The 24,197-nt window shown below is 34.2% G+C and overlaps 4 protein-coding genes across 5 annotated transcripts; 2 read left to right on the forward strand and 2 right to left on the reverse strand.

Annotated features, from left to right (window-relative positions):
• Window positions 1-1,606: 1,606 nt before the first annotated feature.
• LOC132060497 (uncharacterized) lies at window positions 1,607-2,257 on the reverse strand. Its single transcript, XM_059453520.1, has one exon. The coding sequence runs from the start codon at window positions 2,255-2,257 to the stop codon at window positions 1,607-1,609; it is 651 nt and encodes a 216-aa protein (XP_059309503.1).
• A 3,299-nt stretch (window positions 2,258-5,556) lies between these two features.
• On the forward strand, window positions 5,557-8,896 carry LOC132058956 (probable mannitol dehydrogenase). Its single transcript, XM_059451388.1, has 5 exons — window positions 5,557-5,831; window positions 6,049-6,162; window positions 7,106-7,619; window positions 8,233-8,386; window positions 8,516-8,896. The coding sequence occupies exons 1-5, from the start codon at window positions 5,734-5,736 to the stop codon at window positions 8,719-8,721; spliced, it is 1,086 nt and encodes a 361-aa protein (XP_059307371.1). The 5' UTR covers window positions 5,557-5,733; the 3' UTR covers window positions 8,722-8,896.
• A 4,110-nt stretch (window positions 8,897-13,006) lies between these two features.
• LOC132058958 (probable mannitol dehydrogenase) lies at window positions 13,007-16,927 on the forward strand. The gene is made up of 6 exons (XM_059451391.1): window positions 13,007-13,104; window positions 13,153-13,306; window positions 14,682-14,795; window positions 15,353-15,866; window positions 15,941-16,094; window positions 16,464-16,927. Exons 2-6 carry the CDS (start codon window positions 13,209-13,211, stop codon window positions 16,664-16,666), a joined length of 1,083 nt encoding a protein of 360 aa, XP_059307374.1. The 5' UTR covers window positions 13,007-13,104; window positions 13,153-13,208; the 3' UTR covers window positions 16,667-16,927.
• Window positions 16,928-17,669: 742 nt separating this feature from the next.
• On the reverse strand, window positions 17,670-23,535 carry LOC132058957 (elongator complex protein 4). Of its 2 annotated transcripts, none has more exons than XM_059451389.1 (9): window positions 23,383-23,535; window positions 21,380-21,533; window positions 21,038-21,264; window positions 20,851-20,920; window positions 20,110-20,266; window positions 19,217-19,295; window positions 18,781-18,940; window positions 18,614-18,705; window positions 17,670-18,205 (listed from the first exon to the last, which is right to left on the reverse strand). In XM_059451389.1, exons 2-9 carry the CDS (start codon window positions 21,510-21,512, stop codon window positions 18,038-18,040), a joined length of 1,086 nt encoding a protein of 361 aa, XP_059307372.1. In that variant the 5' UTR covers window positions 21,513-21,533; window positions 23,383-23,535; the 3' UTR covers window positions 17,670-18,037. The 2 variants fall into 2 exon arrangements, with proteins under 2 accessions (XP_059307372.1, XP_059307373.1); XM_059451390.1 differs by lacking the exon at window positions 23,383-23,535 and adding an exon at window positions 22,340-22,492.
• Between the last annotated feature and the right edge of the window lie 662 nt (window positions 23,536-24,197).

The raw sequence follows: 24,197 nt of genomic DNA on the forward strand, positions 1-24,197 counted from the left end.
ATCGTTCATACACAAATCCAGGTTTGAACCGCTTAGAAGAAGGAGACAAATCCTCAAAAGTAGGAAGAAGAGGAGAAATAGAAGATGACTCAACATGAGTAGGAAAGAAATACTGATTCTCAAAGAAAACAATATTTCTAGAAACACGAAATTTATTAGAACTTGGATCATAGCAAATAAACCCTTTCTGTGAAGTACTACAATCCATAAAAGCACATTTAATAGACTGAACAGAAAGTTTATTGCGTTGAGAAGAAGACAGATGCACAAAACAAACACAACCAAATGTATGAAAATTATCATAGTTAAGATTATGGTGGTAAAGACGATAATATGGAGACTCAAAATTTAACACTTTAGATGGAAGTCTATTAATTAAATAAACAGTAGTAGACAAAGCTTCCACCCAATATTTTGACGGGATAGAGGACTCAATCAATAAAGTATGAGTGACACCTAAAAGGTGACGATTTTTATGCTCAGCAACCCCATTTTGCTGTGGCGTATATGGACAAGAGCGTTGTGAGACGATTCCTTTATCAAGCAAGAAATTGTTGAATTCATGAGACATATATTCTCCACTAGAATCAGATCTTAATATTTTGATTCAGGTTGAAAATTGATTCACAATGTAAGCTAAAAATGTCTTGAATATGGAAAATACATCAGATTTGGAACGGAGAAAATACATCCATGTAAACCAACTATAATCATCTATAAATGTCACAAAGTATTTGAAATGAGCATGAGAAGTAATTGGTGAAATGTCCCCAAACATCACTATGAATAACATCAAAATTGCGACAACCAAAATTAGGAAAAGAAAGAGTTTTACTTTTGCACACAATTTACAAGGTAAATCAATCGAGGCATTTGAAACTTTATTTTTATTTCCCAATAAACTAGAATTCAATAAATGAGACAACACAAACGAATTTGGATGTCCTAGACGCTTATGCCAAACCTCAATCTTACTAACAGTAGAAGTAAAAGCAAAATATAGAGCAGGGTGAATGGAAAAGTGTATAGGAAACAATCGTCCAACTTTAGGCCTCTTCGCGATTATCGTTCTGGACACCTGATCCTGCACAAGACAACCATTACGAGAAAAATTCACATCACAATTGTTATCTACCAATTGTCCAACTGAAATAAGACTAGTTGAGAGTTTTGACGAAACAAAAACATTCTTGAAAGTTGGAGTAATATCCCCAATCTTGGTAATGGGTAAATTACTACCATTGACAACCTGAATCTGTGATGGACCGGGATACTCAGGAACATTTTTTAGTATATTTGTTGAGTTTGTCATATGATTGGAAACACCAGAATCAATAAGCCAAAACTTAGATGCAATATCATTACCTTGTAATCCCAAAGCCGAAAAGGCTGACACAATCATTTGTTGTGCCATTTCAGGAGTAAGAACTTGTCTGCGAGAAGATGAGTTATCGAGTTTGGAACCGTTTACCTCGGCAGCATTGACCTTACAATTTTGAGGGCGTGTGGGACACTCTTTGATAATGTGTCCTTGTTGTTTACAATAATTACAGAACTTCTTGCCATAATTGCTAGCAATATGACCATATTCCTTGCAACTGTAGCATTAAGTTCTAGTCATATCCCTGCCCTTTCCTTTTCCTTGAGCAACAAATGCAACAATGACATCATGTGCTTGCTTGAAAGCGTTTTGTGTGACAATACGCTGCTCTTCACGAAGTAATTCCCTAAAACAAACAACCAAAGAGGGATACGGGTCACGATTCATCAAGTTAGAGCTAACACTCTCAAACACGGATCGTAATTTCATCAAAAATTGATCTCGATTGCTTTGCTCATGAACTGCCTGAATTATAGAGAGAGATTCGGCAAGTATTTTTGCATAAACAATATCAGTAAATTCAGCCCATAAGTTCTGAAATCCCGAAAAATAATCCTGAACAGAGAGACTTCCTTGAGAGTAATTGGCAATTTCATGCTCTAACTGAAAGCGTCTTGAGCTATTATCTTGGTTGTAAACCTTTTGTAAATACTCCCACATGGATTTCGCAGTCTTGTATGGTCTGAGATTAAGAATAATAATAGGATCAATTGACCCTAAAATCCATGTCATCATCCGAGCATTTTTGACCTTCCATTGACCTAACTTTATAGGATCCGTAGGAGCAGGATCACTTCCATCTATATGGCCCCATAATTCTTTTCCAGTGACAAATAGTTGAAACTGAAACTCCCAGGAAGAATAATTTTTTTCCATTGAAACGAACATTGAAGGATTCAAATTGATGTGAAGTCATGCTTTTGAATAGCTAAGAAAACCAGAAACACAATGATTCAAGAATGACCAAAACCAAAAGTCCTAGGTGTTTAGGACTGATGGTTGACAAACTCCCAATAAAACCAAAATTTTCAAAACAAAAAAAAAATTGAAAAGAAACAGATGGACTCTATGAAACAAAGCAACCAAGAAAAGGCTCTGATACCATGTCAATTTTCTGTTGAATGCCTCTCAATTGGAGATTCTTGCCATTAAATAGAAAGGATACAGATTTACATCTCTAAAGATCAGCTATTCTATCCTTAAATATCGGTCATTCTATCCCTAAAGATCAGCTACTCTATCCCTACAAATATGCTATTCTTATTTATTATAATATCAGTATTTATTCTCTTTGATTACTACATCAAATCTCTATATTTACAACACTATATGATTACATAAATATATACAATTATTCTCTATTAAATTATGAGTTGTGAGCTGTCCATCATGCTAACAATTTCACCACAACTTCTGGCATTATCCATTTGAACAATTGAACTTGAAACAAAATATTGAGTTATTGGTAGTGCCATGGATGTTACGAGGTTGCTTCGCTAAGTTTATAAATTTCGTCGAACTAGCTTATAAGCATATTTTATCATATGGTATTTGGTAAACATCACAAGTGCTTGTAAACCAAAATAAATTAAAAGCTAGTATAAGTATAAAAGCTATAAGTTGGTCATTCCTGATTTATGATTTTGCAGCTTATAAGCACTTTTTGTTTGACCAAACATTTTTTATAATTATATTCCTAATGTCTTTTGTTCTAATCTCCAAAATTTCAGTAAGTGAATGCGTAATAACGAAGTAATTTGTCTAGTCTGTCTCTCCATTTTATTTTATTTTTGTCATTTGTGCTTTATTATGTAAATTATTTAAATATATTGTAGTATATATTTTTGTGTGAAAAGCTTTAAGGACATCTAAGTCATTTAACTGAAAAAGTGTTTACCAACATACTTTACCAAATACACTGACTGTCCATTATCAATTTCAGCACATCTATCCATACTCGTAACTGCTTAATTATAGAATCAAACACTTGATACATATCGGTTACTTTTAATTAGGGGGTGTGCATGGACGGGGTTGGTTCGAATTTTTAAATACCAAACCAAATCAATTGCATCGGATTTTTAAATCTATAAATCAAATCAAACCAACAAAAGTCGAGTTTTTAAACCACGGGTTTTCTCGGTTTTTTAGGGTTGTTCAGATTTTTTGGATTTTTTCGATAAAGTCTTCATACAAAACATATAACTTGTACTTCAAATATTTTTTTAGTCCTAGTAAGATACGGCTATCTAAATAAGATATTTAAAAAAAAATAACACAAAATGTGAGATGAGAGATGACATTGTACTAAAATATTCAACAAAAAAAAGTAATGAAATTACATAATATAAAATGATTCGAATCTAAAAGTACTAAGTCAGGCTATAATAAATACGACTAATTTACAAGGTATATGGAAAATGATCACAATCTAAAAGTATGAAGTTATGCTAAAATAAGTACGGCTAGTAAGTATTAATTCTATGACTTAATATTAAAGAAAAAATAAAATTAAGTTATGTATTTTCACCCAATATAAAACAATATAAATATATAAAGAATATTATGTTAAAATTAAATTTCTTTTATTAGCATTAGTATTGATTTGATTTTTTTTTGGGTTTTATTTGAATTATTACTAATATCTAGTGTTAAAATTAAAAGACAAAAAATTATGAAATAGTTTAAGAAATTTTATTAGCATTATGTATAAAATATTTTTGATTTTTGTTGGGTTTTATTTGAATTATTACTAATATCTATGGGCTATAAAACTTATTGGATTATTCAAAATTCTAATTTCAAGCTTGAGATAATATGTTAAAAGACAAAAAACTATGAAATAGTTTAAGAAATATTGATAAATTGCATTATAAATAAATATTTTTATGTATAAAATATTTTTGAAATTTTATACAAAAATGATAATGTAATGACGGGTTTGATTCCAAATTATGTTTAATTGAACTCTAAACCAAAACAATAGTGATCGGGTTTTTTTTTTTTTTTTTTTTAAAATCAAACCAAGTCAAACTAAATCACTAATTAATTTTTTTTTCAATTTGATTCGAATTATCATTTTGATGCGGTTTATCGATTTACTTTACTTTTAATTAGCTAACCGTTTCATTGGACTCCAAGTCATTTTAAAAAGTCCATGTGTCCTCTGTTTTTTGGTAAGATACTATTGACTTGATAAGATACTAGATTTATTCTCTTGACTTCTTTTTCTTTGGAGAAAATGATAAAATAATGACGGCAGTAACAAAGATGCTCAACGTGTCCAAATTATGTTTAAAGAACTCCAGTCAAACCTCTCCAAATATAACATTTGATTTTGAAAAATTTAGGATTATAGAGAAGTGTTGTTATATATCTATAATAAGCATTGATATTTTAAATAATATATCGCTATTATAGGCAAAAAACTTTTTCTTGACCATAAAATCTAATTTTCATTTTTAATTATTAAATTAAGCTTAATCATACTTTATACACCAAACCAAACCAATAAAATCGTTTCATAATGAAAATATATATATTCATATGATTATTTTTGTCATAAATAGTGTATTAAATGATCAAATATTTAGTTAAAATCTATACACTTATTATTAGTTATTAAAATATTCTATAATTTATAAATATTGATGGTCAATTATTATATTATCAAAAAAAAAATAAGTATTAATTATGTGAGAAAAAAAAACTTAAGTTATGTATTTTCACTATGGGAAACTAAAGAATAAATATCCAACATTATTGTCATTCCTATATAAAAATTTAGTATTAGTGTTGAGTTGGTTTGTAGTTATTGTTATAGATATAAATGTTATTATAGAAGTAAAATATAACATAAAAAATTAAAAAATTTGAAAAATATTTATAAATTATAAAAAAATATTTTTATGTTAAAATATTTTTAAAATTGAATACATGTAATGTCGTTATACAGTTTGGTAACTGTATCATAATTTAAGATGGCGATATGTTCTGTCTGCGGACTATTCTAAAGTAACACTTTTTCTCTTGACCATAACTACTAGTCCATATTGGCAACGGTTGAAGGAAGCAAAAACAACTTTTCAAGAATTAGTCCTCTAACACATCACCAATGACGTAAATTTGTTCCATTTCAAGAATTTAGTTCTCTAACACATCACCAATGACGTAAATTTGTTCCATACTTATACACACCATAATGAACAACCCATCACTTACACTTTATTTCACCCATTTTCCATAGTTCCACTACCAATATAATAAATACTATCTGAACCACAACTTTTTCATCAAAAAAAAAAAAAAATATTGAATTTATTTGAAGTAGTGAGAATTTCAAGAATTGGGTTATGGAGAAATCACCAGAAGAAGTGCACCCTGTTAAGGCTTTTGGTTGGGCAGCTAGAGACACTTCTGGGACACTCTCTCCCTTTAAATTCTCTAGAAGGTATTTCATTTTTGTTTCATGTTGCTCGAACTCTTAAAAAGTGTGGCTGATATTTTGGTGGACTCGACACGGGTGCAACAACATTTTTGGAGAGTCCTAGCAACATAAATTTATTTTTGTAATGAGGACAGGATTTTGATTTGATCGACTTTAAGGTTAAAGGATCATCTTGGTTAATGTTTGTGTTGTTTTTTGTTTCAAATGATTGTGTTTGCAGGGCAACTGGTGATAAGGATGTGAAATTGAAAATACTTTATTGTGGTATCTGTCATACTGACCTTCATCAGGTGAAGAATGACTGGGGATCTTCCAAATATCCTATGGTCCCTGGGTATGTCTCAATCTCAGATTATTGAAATTATTACTCCCTACTCATTGCCGGTTGGTTATTTGTCAGCACCGGATTAACTTACGGTGTATTTGGAAGCCCTCGGCCACACGACTATTTTACAGAGAGCCGACAAGTAATTTCATTAATAACTTGCCATTTTGATCATTTAGAACAACTCAATGAATTTAGTAGATCGTTCAGGAGGCCTTAATGACTGTAGATCGGACCTATCCATTTTTTTACTGTACGATGGTTTGCTGTTCACTACCTACTGTACCTACCGTCTTTTCTTCTCTTTTGGGATCTATAACATTGCTCTTGATCTAAGGTATCACCATAAATTGTAATTTATCCAGGAAATAACCTCTAAAAAGATAACATTTCACAAGTCACAGTTTTCAGTTGGCATGAGTCCCCTGATTTAAAACAAGAGAAGTTGTTGCTGGAACTGTATGAAGTTCAAAAAATATAAATGATTCTCATGAACTATTTTTTGAGATATAGCAAGTTAACAACCGTATTAGTAAGGTCATTTATTCTTACATGCGAAAAATTCGTACTTCGTTAAAACATTAAGGTATTAACTTATATGAACTGCCATCGTTCGTCAAAACATTAAGGTATTGACTTATATGAACTTCCAGTGTAAATAAACTTTTCACTATCAGTATATTTTTACCTATTGTAGCTGACAACCTACCTTATTTTCTATGTTACAACTCCCAATGTTCATGTACAGTTACCGCTAGTATAAAAATTCTTTTCCACGATTAGTGATATAGTATTTAAACTCAAACGTTAACTGCTCTTGCCAAAGGTCTGAGATTTTAGCTTTATTTAAGATCATGCCTTGCAACCTCCAAATTCAATAGCTCGCCTCTGTTTGCTTCTCATATTTGAACTTCGAATTTCTAACTCTTATAGCTTAATATGATGGATGCAGACATGAGATTATGGGTGAAGTGACTGAGGTTGGTAGCAAGGTGGAAAAATTTAAACTCGGGGACAAAGCTGGTGTGGGATGCTTAGTTGGATCATGTCGATCTTGTGAAAACTGCAGCAACGATCTCGAGAACTATTGTTCTAAAGGAATAGGCATCTACTGTGCAATGTACCCCGATGGAACACCAACATATGGAGGCTACTCGGACATAATTGTTGTCGATGAGCATTTCGTTGTCCGTGTCCCAGAAAACATGCCCCTAGCTGCTGCAGCCCCTCTGCTTTGTGCTGGAATTACGACCTACAGCCCGTTGAGGTACTTTGGACTAGATAAACCGGGCCTTCATGTTGGTGTAGTAGGTCTTGGTGGACTTGGTCATGTTGGTGTCAAGTTTGCCAAGGCTTTAGGGCTAAAGGTGACGGTTATCAGTACTTCTCAAAATAAGCAGAAGGAAGCTCTTGAACGTCTCGGTGCTGATTCGTTTTTGATTAGCACTGATCAGGATGAGCTGCAGGTAGCTACTTCTAATCTTTTAACTCTTCCTCTCTACCATCTAGCTAGAAGAACACTTAACGACACACACAATACAATAACTAACAATAAAAGAAGGGAAAAAAATTTAGGATGCAAAAAGACCAGTTCGAGGCATGCTATCGAGGGCTCTGTCCTCATAGTAGATATTTGTCGCTCCCCTGGTGCAATAGCAAAGTGACTTCCTATCATAAGACTCAAATTGAAGTTCCAAATAACTCTCAAGTCTCCAATTGCTTTTGTAATAATTTAGATAAAACATTGTTGAGGAGAGTGAAATGATAAAGAACCAAAGGATAAAGTTATTGAAAGTCAAGGTCACATGCAAGATTAATTGATTGATTCCTTGGGATGGTGGGGGGAAAATATAGCCAAGGCACCTTTTACTGAATACATATGTCCTTCTACGAAGATTGGATACATCTCTTCAGTTGTAATGAATAGATGCATCCTACAAAGATCTGATACATCATTTTAGAAAATATTGTGTCTTTTCAACTATAGTCACGTTAAATTATGAATCACCTAAATAAAATAAAAATTATCTAGTCATAGAATAACGTTATAGTACTCAATTGTGGTTCCTGTATTCATAGGCTGCTATGGGCACAATGGACGGCATTCTTGATACAGTCTCTGCTGATCACCCTGTCCTACCATTGATTGGGCTATTGAAGACTAATGGGAAACTTATCATGCTCGGTGTAGGTGGAAAATCCCTCGAGCTACCCGTCTTTCCGTTGCTTGCGGGTAAGTAGACTACTCTCGCTGTCTAGGTTTTGGTAAAGACCGTGCAAGGAATGCATTATTGTCTCATACTTAAAATCTTTTACTAGTTGCTGGTAATAAAAATTAATCGAGAATTGCAAATAATGACAGGGAGGAAGCTTGTAGCTGGAAGTGCGATAGGAGGGATGAAAGAGACGCAAGAAATGATTGATTTTGCTGCAAAACACAATGTAACAACAGATATCGAAGTCATTCCAATGGATTATGTAAATACTGCAATGGAGCGTCTCGCCAAAGCTGATGTTAAATACAGATTTGTCATTGACATTGCTAAGACCCTCAAAGCAGACGACTAGGAGTTTTTCTTGATGTAATTCTAGTACTTTATAATATTTTGGGCATAAAACAGTGAGTTTGATTTCTTCTTGAGAAACACTAGTATACAAAATATACTAATAATGAGTAGCATCTTACATGTTGGAAGTTATGGGAAGCCTTTAATCTTCAATGAAGCCAAATATTTTGCTTAAATGTTTCTCTCTGTGGAAGATGAAAATCAATTGTACATGATTCAGTAATCAAGCGAATTTCACCCATGGCGAAACAATTTCTTATTCTATCATAAACAAATTACATTACAACTAACCTCGAGCCCTGGGTATGGGGTTGGCTTTGTTAAGGAGCGGTTTACCCCCAATATGGGATTTCCCGGTGCAAATTCGGATTTAGTCGGTTTGATGCTTTATGAAACAATGTAGTAGTTATTTTTACATTGAACCACTAGCTTAACATTGTCTATCATATATACATAACGTATGTGTTGAATGATAAAGTGTAGGGGTCTAAGTGTAAACTTAAGAACTATGTGTACCATATTAGGACTACACTGCTTCTTCTTCTTCTTCTTAATTCTTCCTTCTTGGAATTCATATAAAACCAAAAAAGTAACCAAAGTCCAGATACTAACCTTTGTCAAAGAAGTCACACTAAGGAAAACATAGCGACTGAATGGAAATACGACCAGCACGTGTAATGTTACCATCAGATCTGACTTTACATAAGAAGAAATTGTTACAACATAATCGAGAGATTAATCCTACATAATCTGAACTACAGGAGCCACAGAAAATAAATTCATGCCACTAAAGTGCTAATAAGAAACAGAACTTAATTGACCAAAACAACAATTCGAAAGGCAGTCCTGTCATAGCAATACTGAAGGAGGGAAAGGGGGAAAGCTCGACAAAAGAGTTGGCAGAGTTTGATGCTTTATGAAACAACTTCAGTAATTTAGTAGTAGTTATTTTACATTGAACCACTAGCTTAACATTGTCTATCATATATACATAACGTATGCTTTGCAACAGTAGTTGCTTTCTCAACTGAGAGAGAAACGCTTCTTCGAAAAAAAACAATTATCATAGTTATTGTTAGTTAGTGGTCGAGTTACGGTATATGTCTTTAGTGGGAGGTAACAGGCTGGGTCATGCCTCAGTGGAATAATCGAGTCCTAGTGCTAGACAAACTGGTTGCCTTTTCCTACTAGATACCACTGTCATTGAAAAACACATAGCATAGTTATTGTTTTACAATTCAACTGATAAGTCCAAGATACTATGCTATTCCATCCGATATTCTGTAAAAACAACTTGAGAGTATGGGGACAATGAAATATGACCTTTTTCCACTTTTGATACTTCAGAAAGATGAGTAAACTACAAGAAAAATCTCAATTTTTTTCTCTATCTTATGATTCAATTCAAGATACCCCGAATCTGAAACGTTCGATAACATTGATTTCTAAAATCAAGAAAAATATTATTTATATAAAAGGTGGGTACTTCTATTAAGCAGTTTATCAAACGACAGTTGTGCATACTGCATACTGTGTGAAACGGTTTACGACAAGGACATTATTTTTAACCCCGATTAGTTGGAAATTACCTTGTAATTACATTATCACAAACAAACATGCTTTGTAATTGTTAAACCGTATATCATTACCCTAGTACGCAGTAATTACACAACCTAATAATTACACAAGATTTTCTTTTAGTCAAAGAATGACTACTCTGCATTTTCCGTATGACTGTGCTATTTTATCACAACTTCTTGGTCTCATTCCTTTGAACTTAAAGTACACATTTATTAGTCATTTTCAAACATAGTTATGTCAACCACTTTTGTCGACCACCAAAGATTCCAGTGGAGTACCACTCCGTCTTAAATTAAAGGTTTCGGACTCGAGTCTCTAATAGGAAGCGTCTTACCCCCCGATATGGGATGAATCCTGACTAGTGGGCCCTGAAGACTTAATGCAAGTGTCACACCCCTTTTTTTCCTTAAATAAATAAAAAACAAATTAGTTATAAATTTATTTAAAAGGGTTTTTCCAATTAAAGTGACGTTTTGAAAAGGGATTATTTTTATTGTTACAGAGTCGCCACTTGGAATTAAGTTTTGGTGCTCCAAGTCACCTTATTGCTTCCCTAATCAAAAGGAAATGACTCTTTATTTTGATGCAGTTTATCAAACGAAAACAAAAGTTCGGTAATCATAAACAAACATGGTTGTTAAACCGTATATCATGAGCGGGGGAGAAGGTATTAGGCATTCATTTTCAAGTCCCGTGGTTCTAGCACGTCGCTTTTATTGACTAAATATCGGGACGAAACTTAAATTAATCTTAGATAAAATCATCCTTGCCTTAATTCTTAACTACATTTGCCCAATTAATCCGCTTAAAACAAAAAGCTCTGTGACTTATATTTTTCCCCGAGTACCATGCCTCACTCGCTCACACATATTCTTTCCGCTCCTTTCTTTTATACGTTTGCAACGGGTTATGAAATAATTTGTGTCCCATCTCACTCATCTGACGTCTTTAACTAATTAATCGGGCGGTAAAAGTTTATCTAAGCCCGACACGAAACGATTAATAAGCCAAATCAGTTTTAATCACATTTAGTTGTCATCATTAATATAAAGTACACATACAATGAACCAATCTTATCGGAATAAAGTAGAATGGAACCAAACTTTGAAAAACTCAATCAATTTATACCAAAACAAATCTAATATAGCACCATGACATCACATTATTATCTAATAAACGGTGTGGAAGCCATTAGTAGCATCAAACACATAAACTTTTAATTTTTAAACCAAAAGTATGAATGTTCAACAAACTGACGAAGGCTCTTGTATTTTTGTCTTTTCCCGAACATGTGACACTTTGCAGGGAGCTACAATTAATTATAAAACATACGTGATGTAAGAAATTCAAAGTAAACTACATATGTACATGAGTATTCTGCGTCCATGGCTTTAGTTAAACAAATAAATACATTCCGGACAATATTTAAACATGATTCATAAGCATGCAACTGGAAAATAATACTCCATTAACATAGCCATTTTTAGCAACATTTCATCCAAACTTCAATTAAATGCATAACGTTGAACATGGAACTTTATGCATCAATCAAGAACTTAGCAAGGTAAAGATTGAACCTTTATGTCAAGGAACTTGTCATTTAACACTTCTGAAATTCATTAACTGGAAAAGACCTCGAACCGGAACCTCGAGCTTGCGACCTCGCCGGAAATGATGGTTTCATGGTGTTTTTGAACTGGTTTTAATGGAGTTTTTGTGGTGGTGGTTATGCGCGAAGCCAATGGTGTTTGGTCCTTACATGGCTGTTTTGAAGGGGAACAATGGTGAAAAGGAAGAGCAGCTACCCACCTTTTTGACGTGACAGGGTACCGTGAAATCAAAGTATGAAAGTTAGGTCCGTCTTTTTGTTTAGCTGCGGCTGTCATCCCCTTTATTAGGCTGATTTTGTGTGTATATATATAGATGTGCATGCGTGTGTTTGTTGCTTGAAAAATGGAACGTGAAGGAGTGGGATTTTGAGAGATAATGTTTGGTTGAGGGTTTTAAGGGAGGAGGTTTAAAGGGATGAAGTTGGCTGAGTCTTTCAAGGGAAGATGGGATTGATTTTGGTACGTGGGAATTAGCAGGATTTTTGTTTTGAATTAGATTAGGATTAGGCTATTTTTTGGGGGAGAGGCGTGCGAGTGATGGTGAGGTTAATTTCTAGGAAAGTTTTTCATTTTTCTCTTCTTTTTTTTTGTTTATTTCTTTAATTAAAAATATAACAAAATATACAAAGATAATTTATTTTAAACTTAACAAAAGTGTAAGAAAAATTAAATAGCTAGTCCAAAATAAAATGTAACTAACAAAGCTACTAAAAATAACTATCTTATTTATCAAAACTTAAATTCGAAGAAAATATATATATTTTTTGTAAATTTTCTATTCTTTTGAAAAATGAGGGCAAAACTTACCCTAAAATGTGACTCTATTTTTTGCATCTTTCGATCTTTAAATGTAAGACTTACTAAAAAATGAGATAAAAATTAAAATATATAACTAAACCTAAAAGAAATATTTAAACGCTAAAAATGGTCTCAAAACTTATGTTCGGTCAAAAATTAGGTGTTCACATCAAGTACCGAATACCGAGTGGAAAACAAAAGAATTGTCAATTGCAAGGTCATTCAAAAGAACACTTTTTTTAATAGACGAGTCCTTATTGGCAACTCTGATGGGAACAAAAGCAAATTTTTTCATAAGGTTTAGTTTTCTACAATTGACCAAATGGCATCAGCCTGTCAAATACTTATACACCATAATAATATAAAGCCCACCACTTACTTTTTTCTTCCCCATTGTTATAGTTCCACCACAAAATATACTTTAATAATACTTACATTTTTAGCAGAATATTGCAGTGAAATCGTTCTTTGAGCTAGTGAAAATTTCAAGAATTGGGTTATGGAGAAATCACCAGAAGAATTGCACCCTGTTAAGGCTTTTGGCTGGGCAGCTAGAAACACTTCTGGGACACTCTCCCCCTTCAAATTCTCCAGAAGGTATATTTTCTTAATCATTTGTTTTTATCCAACTTGCACGCATCTCGACTAATTCTATGGGTACCTACTACTTTCCAGCAACATAAATACTAATTCTATGGATACCTGCTACTTTCCAGCAACATAAATATTGAGTAACTCTGTCTATCAATACTTCAGATAGATGGGAAAAAATCACTAGTTTGCATCCGCCGGGATTTGAAAAACTAAACCACCAAGAGGTGGTTACTTTTTTTCAAGACAAAGAACAAAATGCAGTTGCAAACTAGACTAATAGCCAGCTTGGCCAAGATTACAAAATATGCTTATTTTAAAAAAGTGTTTTCTGTTAGAAGTGATTTTCGAAAAGTATTTTTGTAGAGCAGTAGTTTGTGTTTGGTTAATCAATTTGAAAGTTACTTTTACCAGTATTAGAGCAGTAATTTGTGCTCGGCCAAGTTCCAAAAGTGCTTCTGGAAAAAAATAGTTCTTTTTTAACTTCTGAAAATATGTTTCTGTTACTACTCAAAAGCACTCATTTGTCCCCCAAAAGCTTGACCAAATACTTCAACTTTCTAAAATAAGCACTTTTGGCTTCCCAAAGCTTGCTAATCAAGCTATAAAACCTCTACAAAGAATGTGGGCATGCTGTCAAATCTCTTTACTTAAACATTTGTGAACTAATAGTGTATGTTGCATATTAGTACTACACGATAAGACACTAGAGCAACAAGGTTCAACTGATTTCAAATGTCTTTCAATATGTTGTTGGACAATCTCTCTAGCATAATCATTATTCGAAATCACGTTATCCATTGAACAATCAAGATTGAGTTGTTCTTTAACCTCTTGAATGCATTGTTCAATAATGTTGTCATGTTCATATTTACAGTTGATATAATCTCGTCTCTATATATATGCATCATCACTTTGTATTGTTCAATAATATTGTCATGATCATATTCACGGTCCACATAATCGCCGTTTTCATATGCATCATCACTAACATTAAGAGAACATTCAGTGTGCAACTAGTTAATTTACGGAGAGTTGAGGGACTATTTGAGTAAAGGTTGATAATTTAGAAGGCAAAATAGGTATGCGTGTTGAGTGACCGAGTGATATACGCATAGTTAAGTGACCTTTCGGTTACAAACAAATATAACATGACTTTACTTGATAATTTTGAATAGTTGAATGACTATTTGAATAAGGGACTCGGAGTGTGAGTAGCTTCAGTACAACTCATGTGACTAGGAGTAAACGGGGAAGCAAAAGCTCCTAAATTGATACACTTGATTTTATCTAAGAAATCATTTTTATAACAAGGACAAGATTTTGTTTTGATCATCTTGATAAACGTTTGTATTCTTTTGGTTTCAAATGATGTTTGCAGGGCAACTAGTGATAAGGATATCAAATTGAAGATTCTTTATTGTGGTATCTGTCACTCTGATATTCATCAATTGAAGAATGAATGGGGATCTTCTCTATACCCTCTGGTCCCCGGGTATGGTCTCAATTTTAGATTCTTGAAAAATATCACCTTTCATGCATATGCACAATTCTTTCCCTGGCTTCTGATATTACAGTATATTGCATATTTGTAACATTTGCTCTTCACCTATGGTACCACCACAAATCTTAATTTAGCGAGGTCGTTTATGCTTATGAGCGGAAAAAAATGTTAAGCATAGTCATGGTTTTTCCAATCTACCTGTCTATTCAGCAAATAAATAGCAGTTCTTTTTATCAATATGTATGGTTTTTGATCATCAATAATGATTTTCTTTAGACTTCGGATACTTGATTGAGCCACTTATTTTATTATGTCAATATTAATCACTATTTTTGAAATTATGGTTCTTATTTATAGTGATAATTTTATGGCTCATGATCAAGGCCGTTTGAGACTTTTTGCTTATGTGAGTTTTTTCAGTACTTCCATATTGGGATTAGTTACTAGTTTGAATTTGATGAAAATTTATACTTTTTGGGAATTGGTTGGGTTGTGTTCCTATAATTTAAGTTGATTTCTAACTCTTATAGCTTAATTGATGGATGCAGACATGAGATCGTGGGCGAAGTAACTGAGGTTGGTAGCAAGGTAGAGAAGTTCGCCATCGGGGAGAAAGTTGCTGTGGGGGGATATTGTGGATCATGTCGGTCTTGTGAAGACTGCACCAACGACCTCGAGAATTATTGTTCTAAAGGAATAGCCACTTATAATGCAATCTACAATGACGGAACACCAACGTATGGAGGCTACTCGGACATTATTGTTGTTGATGAACATTTCATTTTTCATGTCCCGGAAAACTTGCCCCTAGCTGCTTTAGCCCCTCTCCTTTGTGCTGGAATTACAATGTATAGCCCGTTGAGATACTTCGGGCTAGATAAACTGGGCCTTCATATTGGTATAGTAGGTCTCGGCGGACTTGGTCATGTTGGTGTCAAGTTTGCCAAGGCCATGGGGCTAAAGGTGACGGTAATTAGTACATCTCGGAAAAAGCAGAAGGAGGCTCTTGAACGTCTGGCTGCTGATTCGTTTTTAGTTAGCACTGATCAGGATCAGATGAAGGTAATTAATTACTTCTACTATCTATTGTCATAGAATGACATTGTGGTACTCAAATTTGGTTCCTATATCCATAGGCTGCTATGGGCACAATGGATGGCATTCTTGATACAGTCTCTGCTGATCACCCCATCGATCCATTGATTGGGCTATTGAAGTCTCATGGGAAGCTTATCTTTCTTGGTGCACCGGAAAAGCCGGTCGAGCTACCCGTCTTTCCACTACTTATGGGTGAGTATATTACCTTTTTTCTACATTTTAGTATGGCCATCGTGCAAGAATGCACATCTACTTTAGGCACGTTAGTTCGTTTATTTTAGCTCCTATTTTTTCAGGCGTCTTGATTTTTACAGATTTATATGCCATTAAAACATATAGAGAACTTCTAGTACTTTTTACTTTTGTTTTGTCTTATATTACTTTGGGATGAGCTTAAGTGGAGTGACACAGTTAGTAAGGATTCATATAACCGACGCCGGGTTGCTTGGAATTGAGACGTAGTTGTTGTTTTACTATGAACAATGTGTTATTGTCTCATATTTAGAACATTGTAGCTGCTAGAAATGTAAATCAAGTTGAGAATTTTGCATATAATGACAGGTAGGAAGCTTGTAGCTGGAAGTGGGATAGGAGGGATGAAAGAGACACAAGAAATGCTAGATTTTGCTGCAAAACACAATATAACAGCAGATGTTGAAGTCATTCCAATGGATTATGTAAATACTGCATTAGAGCGTCTTGCAAAAGGTGATGTTAAATACCGGTTTGTCATTGATGTTGGTAATACCCTCAAAACTGAATAATTAAGAGCTTTGGTTCATGTAATTCTAGTATTTTACGATGTTTTGGGCATAAAACTGTTAGTTTGATTTCTTGTTGTGATACATTAGTTTAGAGACGGACCCTCTCCCACACCCTTGGAGTGCAGTCCTTCCCCCGACCTGTGTGAACAAGGGATGCTTCGTGAGTAGCTTCTTTCATACATTAGTTGTGAAAATATATATTGAATTATGAGTAGCTTCTCAACTACTGGAAATTGTTCAAAGTCTTTCATCTTCAATGCAGCAAGCTCTTTCATTTATGTGTTACTTTCTCCACAAGATGGAAGTTTAGTACTAATAAGATTAAGGCATAATACATAAACAAGCTCTCAAACTTGGCCTCAGCTGGCAAGTATGCCCTTCAACTTTGGGTGTGCACAAGTAGGCACCTCAACTTGTCCCCACTTTGTCAGTTGAACACCTCCAAAATTTATGTGTCATGTCAGCATTTGTGTTTACGTGTTCAACTAGGTACAAGTTGATGTGCCTACTTGTGCACACCCAAAGTTGGAGGGTATACTTGCCAGCTAAGGCCAAGTTTAAGGGCCTGTTTGTGCATTATGCCGAAGATTAAATATACTTGATTAACAAAAAGATTGTGCAATAAACATGATCAAGGGAGGCAGTCATCGGCATGGAGGTTAAAAAATAGAGACTGTTGGTGTTAAATATTTAGCCAGATTGTGCCACTTGTCAGAGACAAGATTCAAAATTTTAACTTTTTGAAATCCACCCTTTTAAATCCCTACTGTTGAATCCAGTCACTCTTGAAATTATGAGTTAAGAATTTAATATATGTTGAAATTTTAATATTTCCTCGCATTTATATTTTCACCTGGTGTAGAAAATACTGGGTTCGGATGAACCTAGTCAGTCAAGTTGTGTCACCTCTCAACCAGTAAATCAGGCTACATCCGTCTCTATCGGTCGTGATAACGCATGATGATACTCATATTATGTTTCTGTCATTGTTGGAGTCAAGGAATCAAGAAAACTGCTTCAAATAAGTTACTATAATGACATATCCTTCAATACAATTTCCTAAAAAATTTGTAGTACAGATAAACACAAAGCACTCGGTCAGCACAGCCTAGCGAATCAAGGTCATAATTGTAAACTAAATCTTGCTACTGTAAAACACTATGAACCTATAATACAGTGAGAAGAACTACGGGTCCTGGCAATCCTCTTTTTGAACGGCTTTCACTGACAAAGTTCAGACTGTGTAACAGAAACATAAGAATATTTGCTAGATCCAGCTTTGATGTGACCCAAGTACAGACCAGCAAATCCAGCATTTGCAGGAGCATGAATTAGGTTGTCAGAAGTTGGAGCCACACGCTTATATATCATCTAGAAGTCCAGGTTCCCTGTCTTAGAACTTCCAGAACAACTACCAGAAGTACCATACGAACTTCCACTTGAACCATCAACTGGGGCTTGATTAAGGCATTCTAAAACCAATGCCCTTCGTTTTCGCAGCTTCATTGAGAATGTTGTGGCTTCCAGAATTGCAGGGACCTGTTAAAAGATTTGGATCAACTTACCCCATAAGTTTGACAAACAGACAATAACAAAGAAGTTAGAAATATTGTCACTCCCCTCAAGGATGATTGAGTGCACTTTTGATGCTCTAACACAATTTTTATTTCGTTAATTATCCAAGACTATCATGGAAGTCCACTTTACCGATATTTCTTTATTGTTTCTGATAATATTCGCGTACTTTAATTATGCTTAAGGATTAGATAAGAAAAGAACAGAAGCGTAAACGCTAAGAACGACGTCCATTTTCTCAAGTCAACATGCTCTTAGAAAATGTTGAGTTTCTTTAACTCAAAATCCAAGCATCAATTGTTTAGCACATTATCCATTCTCAATAAATCAGACAAGTAAGGAAAATATGCATTCCAGAAAAGGTTAAGTCACCTGTGTATTTATGCGAGCAACTTTATGTACACTCAGAAGGCCCAGCATGTCTTGGTAACCAGTTAAGAGTTTTGCCAATTCCTTGTCCTCATCTGCAGCAAGCTTTAGTCACATTTTATACAAGAACAAAGATGAAACTTTCTATAATGGATTAAACAGAGGCCTACCAGGAATAGCTTTGACAGATATCAAGGTATCAGCCAGATGCTGCCATCTCTTTAAAAAGGTCAGTGAGACAAGTGAGGGTGGAAAGGATATGACCGCAACTGCACCCGAAGATCGAACCATACCTTTTAACGATCTTATAAAAGATAGCATATCCCAATCCTGCATCAAGATGCAAACACAACATCAAATTTTGCAATGAGAGTCCCGCGGGGCAACTAGAACCCAAAACGAGCAAAAAGTTTCATCGTGCATTTGGTCTAGCGTGAAACCCTTCATCCCCATCCCCGCCCTGAAAAGAAAACCCCACCTTTATACAAACAACAAACAACCATGATTTTGATGGCCTAGTTAGTCCCGCAGCAGCCAGTGAGTTATTAATTGAGAAGAAATTAAAGCATAAACTAGATTACAAGTTACCAAAATTCAGAAAATAACCTTGTCAGAGAAGTCGCACTGAGGTGAACATAGTGACTGAATAGCAATACGACCGGCACATATGATGTTTCCATCAGATCTGACATTGTATTAGAAGAAACTTTTACAACATATTCAAGAGATCAATCCTATATAATCAGAACTAAAGAAGCCCCAGAAACAAAATTCACGCCAGTATAGTCCAAACAGGTAACAGAACTTAATTGACAAAACCACCATTTGAAAGGTAATCCTAATCACAGCAATATTGGAAGGGGCCAAACTGGACAAAGAACAGCAGAGTTTGATGCTTCATTCACAATATCAATGATTTATTAGTTCTTCTCAATAAAACCACTAGCTTAATATATGTGTGCATATAGTTTGCGAAACGGTATTTGCTTTCTCAATTCAAATGGAATGATGAAGCTTTTGAATAAAAGAAATTCAACTGATAAAAAGTACTATTCCGTCCCATATTCCACATAAAAACAGAATATAGTGAAAATTATGACTTTTGTCACTTTAGATAAGAAAATTTCAATTGCAGGAGAGGAAGGAGAGTAGACACCAACGCAGAGTGTCTCCTTGAAGTTACTTGAAAAGGGAAAAAATTACAGATTGCAAGGATATTGTGTATCTGCTAGATACTTTAATTGCGGAAAAATCTATAGCGGACATCATAATTGCACAAACATAAAGAACTTAAGTTGTTTGTGATTCTATCTCAATATTTTAGTTTTTCCTTTCACTGCCAAATCATTTGAAAGATTATCCAGCCAACATACGTTAGATATGCGTTGAAGCATCCTTATTCCTTGAGTGGGCAACTTGATAAATGGCAATTTTGGTTCATAATCACATCCAACATGAAAACCATAACTGAATATACGGAAATAAAGATATGAAAATACTTTGATATTTGAGCTGAGAAGGTTGAACAACGTTCAAGTAGAGGGGCTAGATTCGGAGAATCTCGAAGACTAATGCAATCAACCCGCTGCCCACTATAGAAGTGCCTTTCTAGGGGCTTTCGCAAGTCAAAGTCATTGCAGTATTCAGCTTTCCCACCTGCATACATAATGCAAAAGCTAATCTTCAGATTCAGCAGAAGTCTCGCTTTCAATTAAGACCATAGTTACAAACAAAGGAATAGAAAGTCTTCTACACAGATGAGAGGGCTTGGTCTCAGAGCTAATTCCACAATCAGTGCCTTCACAATATTCTCGTTTTGTCTCTTTTTTTTTTTTTTTTTTTTTTTTAGGTTTGCTTGAAGGTATGACCATAAGGAAATTTCAACTCATACTTACAAGTTGTTTAACGGTAGAAACATATTATCGTGGCTTTAAGAAAACTGCAAAATAGTAAATAGGCACTTCAAAAAAGCATCATTCTATTGAATATTTCACGAGACTTGAGTCAATCTCACAACAGATTCCCCTTAGCAGACAGGATCGATTTCCTCTTTCTTTACACTATAACCAGTAAATGATATCATGGATATTTTTAGTCACCTCTCCACAAGACATAGTCCAACTCAAAACAAACTTGATCTTTGATTTTGCAAGAAAGAATTAGCTTAATCAACTGAAGTCAATCTCTAGAGGAAAAATAATCATTATTCATCGTGCGAATAAGGCGTCAAGTGGTCATACCTCTTTGGACCTCCGAATTTTGTTCCCCAAAGTACTTCTTATATTGCCAAGCGATTCTTAAATTCGCGTCCTGTAATATAAATGGATCTAAAAGTTCAACTTCTAGTAAACAACAAGGCCTACATTATCATATATGATACGTTCGTATATAATATTATACTAAGACGTTGGAAAGCGAGGTGTAAACCTGTTCTGCTGGCCGTTCATGAGACTTTTCCTCCTTAGAAGCCATTGGACTAGGCAAAGTTCCAAGAAAGCCTCGGGGATCTTTTTCTGGGCTAGCATAAAGTAGGGGTTGTTTGTGAATCAGGCCCTGAGACATGAAATTTCTCAGTAAAAGCATATGATGAGGTGCCTCAGGGTCTTCCATAATCATGACTAGGCTTCCCAAGGTAAAGCCACCGCCCAAAATCTCTGGATATATAACAAACAAATGGGAAAGGAAAAAAGAGTTTATATACATTTCACGCTAGCTAGTAATAACAAAGAAAAGGAAAAGAGACACTAAAGGAGAGGTAGTGGGAATTACGGTCAAGATCTGGTATGCCTGATGAAAGAAATGATGTGCCATTTGGACCAAGCTTAACTCCAGGAATCTGAGATGTAGCTGCACTAGATATGTTTCGAGAAAAACTGCTGGCACGGGGCCTACTTGAAGCCATGAAACTTCTTATAGATCAACTCTTCATAAAAAGAAGGAAGCAAAATTAGTAACAAAATCAAGCTCAACCAAATTGTAAGAATTTCAAATCATATGTCATGGCTAGCAAATGAAAATTTAGCAGCATCAAAATGGACTTATCTTAGTAGAATTTTAATAGAACATAGAAGTTAATTCTTCTAGAATTGTCACTTCCAAGCACAAATAAATGAACAAAATAAAACATTGTGCAGAGCAGTGGCGATGCCAGGAATACAGTTAAGAGTGTTCAAATTTCGGAGAAGTAAAATAAAAAAACATGATGAGTGGGAGCACCCAAATTTTTAAATCAAACTACGTACTACTTAGCTATAACATAAATATTCTTGTAATAGAACCAATAATTGTATAAATCAAAACTAACATAAGGAAGTCAACAAAAGTAATTCTACCTGTGAAAGCAAAATCGAGTCCAAACTAGGTAACCAATAAAGAAGAAGAACTACCTGGCCTTAATTAATTCTTACTAACTTCTAGCTTTGTGATAGTAATTTCAAAACTCGGATCCTCTGCTCCCTATTATAGCTCTATCTCCACACAAGTTCTTTTTAAGGACAATGAATAAACTAATGAAACTAAAAGTATTATGGCACTTGTAGCGGAGGTATAGTATACTTCTCAAAGCTAAGAACAAATAATGTTGAACAAGAAAGTTAAGAAGAAAAAAGAGAACTTCCTACTCTGTCCAAATTATAAAGACTCACAAGTCACAGTACATAGAAAATCCATCCTCTGAATAAAACTTCAAACAAACTTCATTTATTCAATATTTATAGAAAAAAAACTTACTATCAAAACAAGCCCAACAAGGATGGGGTTTATACTTTATATATTCTCGTAGGTTTTCATTCTTAGGGACTTGTTCGTTCCTGATTTTTAACCAAAAAAAGTCATAACAAACCAAAACAAGGTTACTTTGAACATGAGAACAATTGATCACTTAGAACACCCTTTGCCACTAGAATTTGGTTTATATACATGGTATAATTTTTCGGCGTTGATGGTCAACTGACCACCCTTGACCTAGAGTAGCTTCGCCCCTGAACTGCAGAGCTATAAAGGAAACAAACCAAGCACACAACTTTTCAACAAATAATGAGCACCATCAAATAGTCTCAGCATCATAAAATAGAATGCATCCACGTCAAACTAGCTCATATGCCTGCAAAACATATTGCACAAGCTAGATAATACTTGTAAACTGTAAATATATTGAACATGCTCCCATTTTCAGCATCTGAGAACTTGCTGATGTCCCAAAAGAATAGCATATTCAATCCCACAAGTGGGGGCTGTCTCCGGCAGACACCTCGGCACAAGTACAAGCAATTCAAAGCAGTACAAAAGAAATAACGGAAGCGAATAAGGTAAGGCAAAATGCTATAAAAAGCATGGGTAACAACTCCAATATGATATAAAAACAAATTCCATATCTGCTATATTTCTACTGTTTTTTACCTTATGCTTCTACATAACTTTGTTTACATATTTCAGCACTTTGCTAATGCTTTTACATGTCAATTACTCTATATGCTACCGTATATACAGAAAATCTTTAATCATTATACTATCAAGAATCATATTGTCTATAAGGAAAAATAACATCTTTTATTCACATCTCAATTCTTTTCCTCTATTTTATAAATATTCAAGACACCCACAAGTTGGGACTTCGATTCAAATTGATTTACAAAATTTTAAATAAGAAAACATACAAAATGATTGACATAATAGGCTGATACTTCTACTAAGCATTTTATCAAACACCTGGTGTGCATACTTTGAACAAAAAGAATTACAACAATTAAAAGAAAGAGGAAAGTAGTGTTTACAAGTGATTGCGCTATTAGAACTTCGGCTTCTTTGATTTACCCTGAAAATTTGGGGAGTTAATACGAGTTTAGAGCGGCAAAGTTAAATAGTGTCTTTGGAACTTTACAAAGTTTATAATATACTCCCTCTGGTTTTTTTTTTTTTTTTTTTAAAAAGGTGTGCATTTAGCCATTTAAAATAGTTAATTTTACTAAACTAACCCTAATTAAATAGGGTATTGAAATTCGATTACTTAGGGGTCGTTTGGTTGGATAACTTATCCTGGGATTAGTTATTCCACCCTCCCAAGGGAATAAAATAACACTACAATCCCGAGGTTAGTTATACCGCTATTCTATCTCAACTAAACGTGGAATAAACTCATCTCGAGTATAATCTCAGAATTATTTATCCTTATCCCTCGTACCAAACGAGCCCTTAACACTTAGTAAGGGTAACTTTTAAAAATTAAAGTTAATTCTTTTTTGATTTGGTAAGTGAATACTCTTTTTTAACGGGAGGGAGTAACGTTTTTTGTTGTTGTTCTTCTTCTTCTTCTTCTTAATTTTTGTTACTTTCTACTTTCTAAATAAAAAACTGATTTACTACTTCGATCAAATAGGGTCTAATGAGTAAAGTTATTTAAATCTGAACGGGTTAAAAATGCGCGGATTAATTATTTGTTAAGTGGACTTAAGTCATGATAAATTGATGGAACACGACTTATTATTTTTGACAATAAACTGTGAATATTACTATACAAAAAAAAAAAAAAATCAATTTTTTACAAACTAAGAGCATCTAGAGTCCTAAGCCACCTTCCAGGAAAGGTTCA

Source organism: Lycium ferocissimum, chromosome 6 (assembly GCF_029784015.1).
Source record: "Lycium ferocissimum isolate CSIRO_LF1 chromosome 6, AGI_CSIRO_Lferr_CH_V1, whole genome shotgun sequence".
Lineage (NCBI taxonomy): Eukaryota > Viridiplantae > Streptophyta > Magnoliopsida > Solanales > Solanaceae > Lycium > Lycium ferocissimum.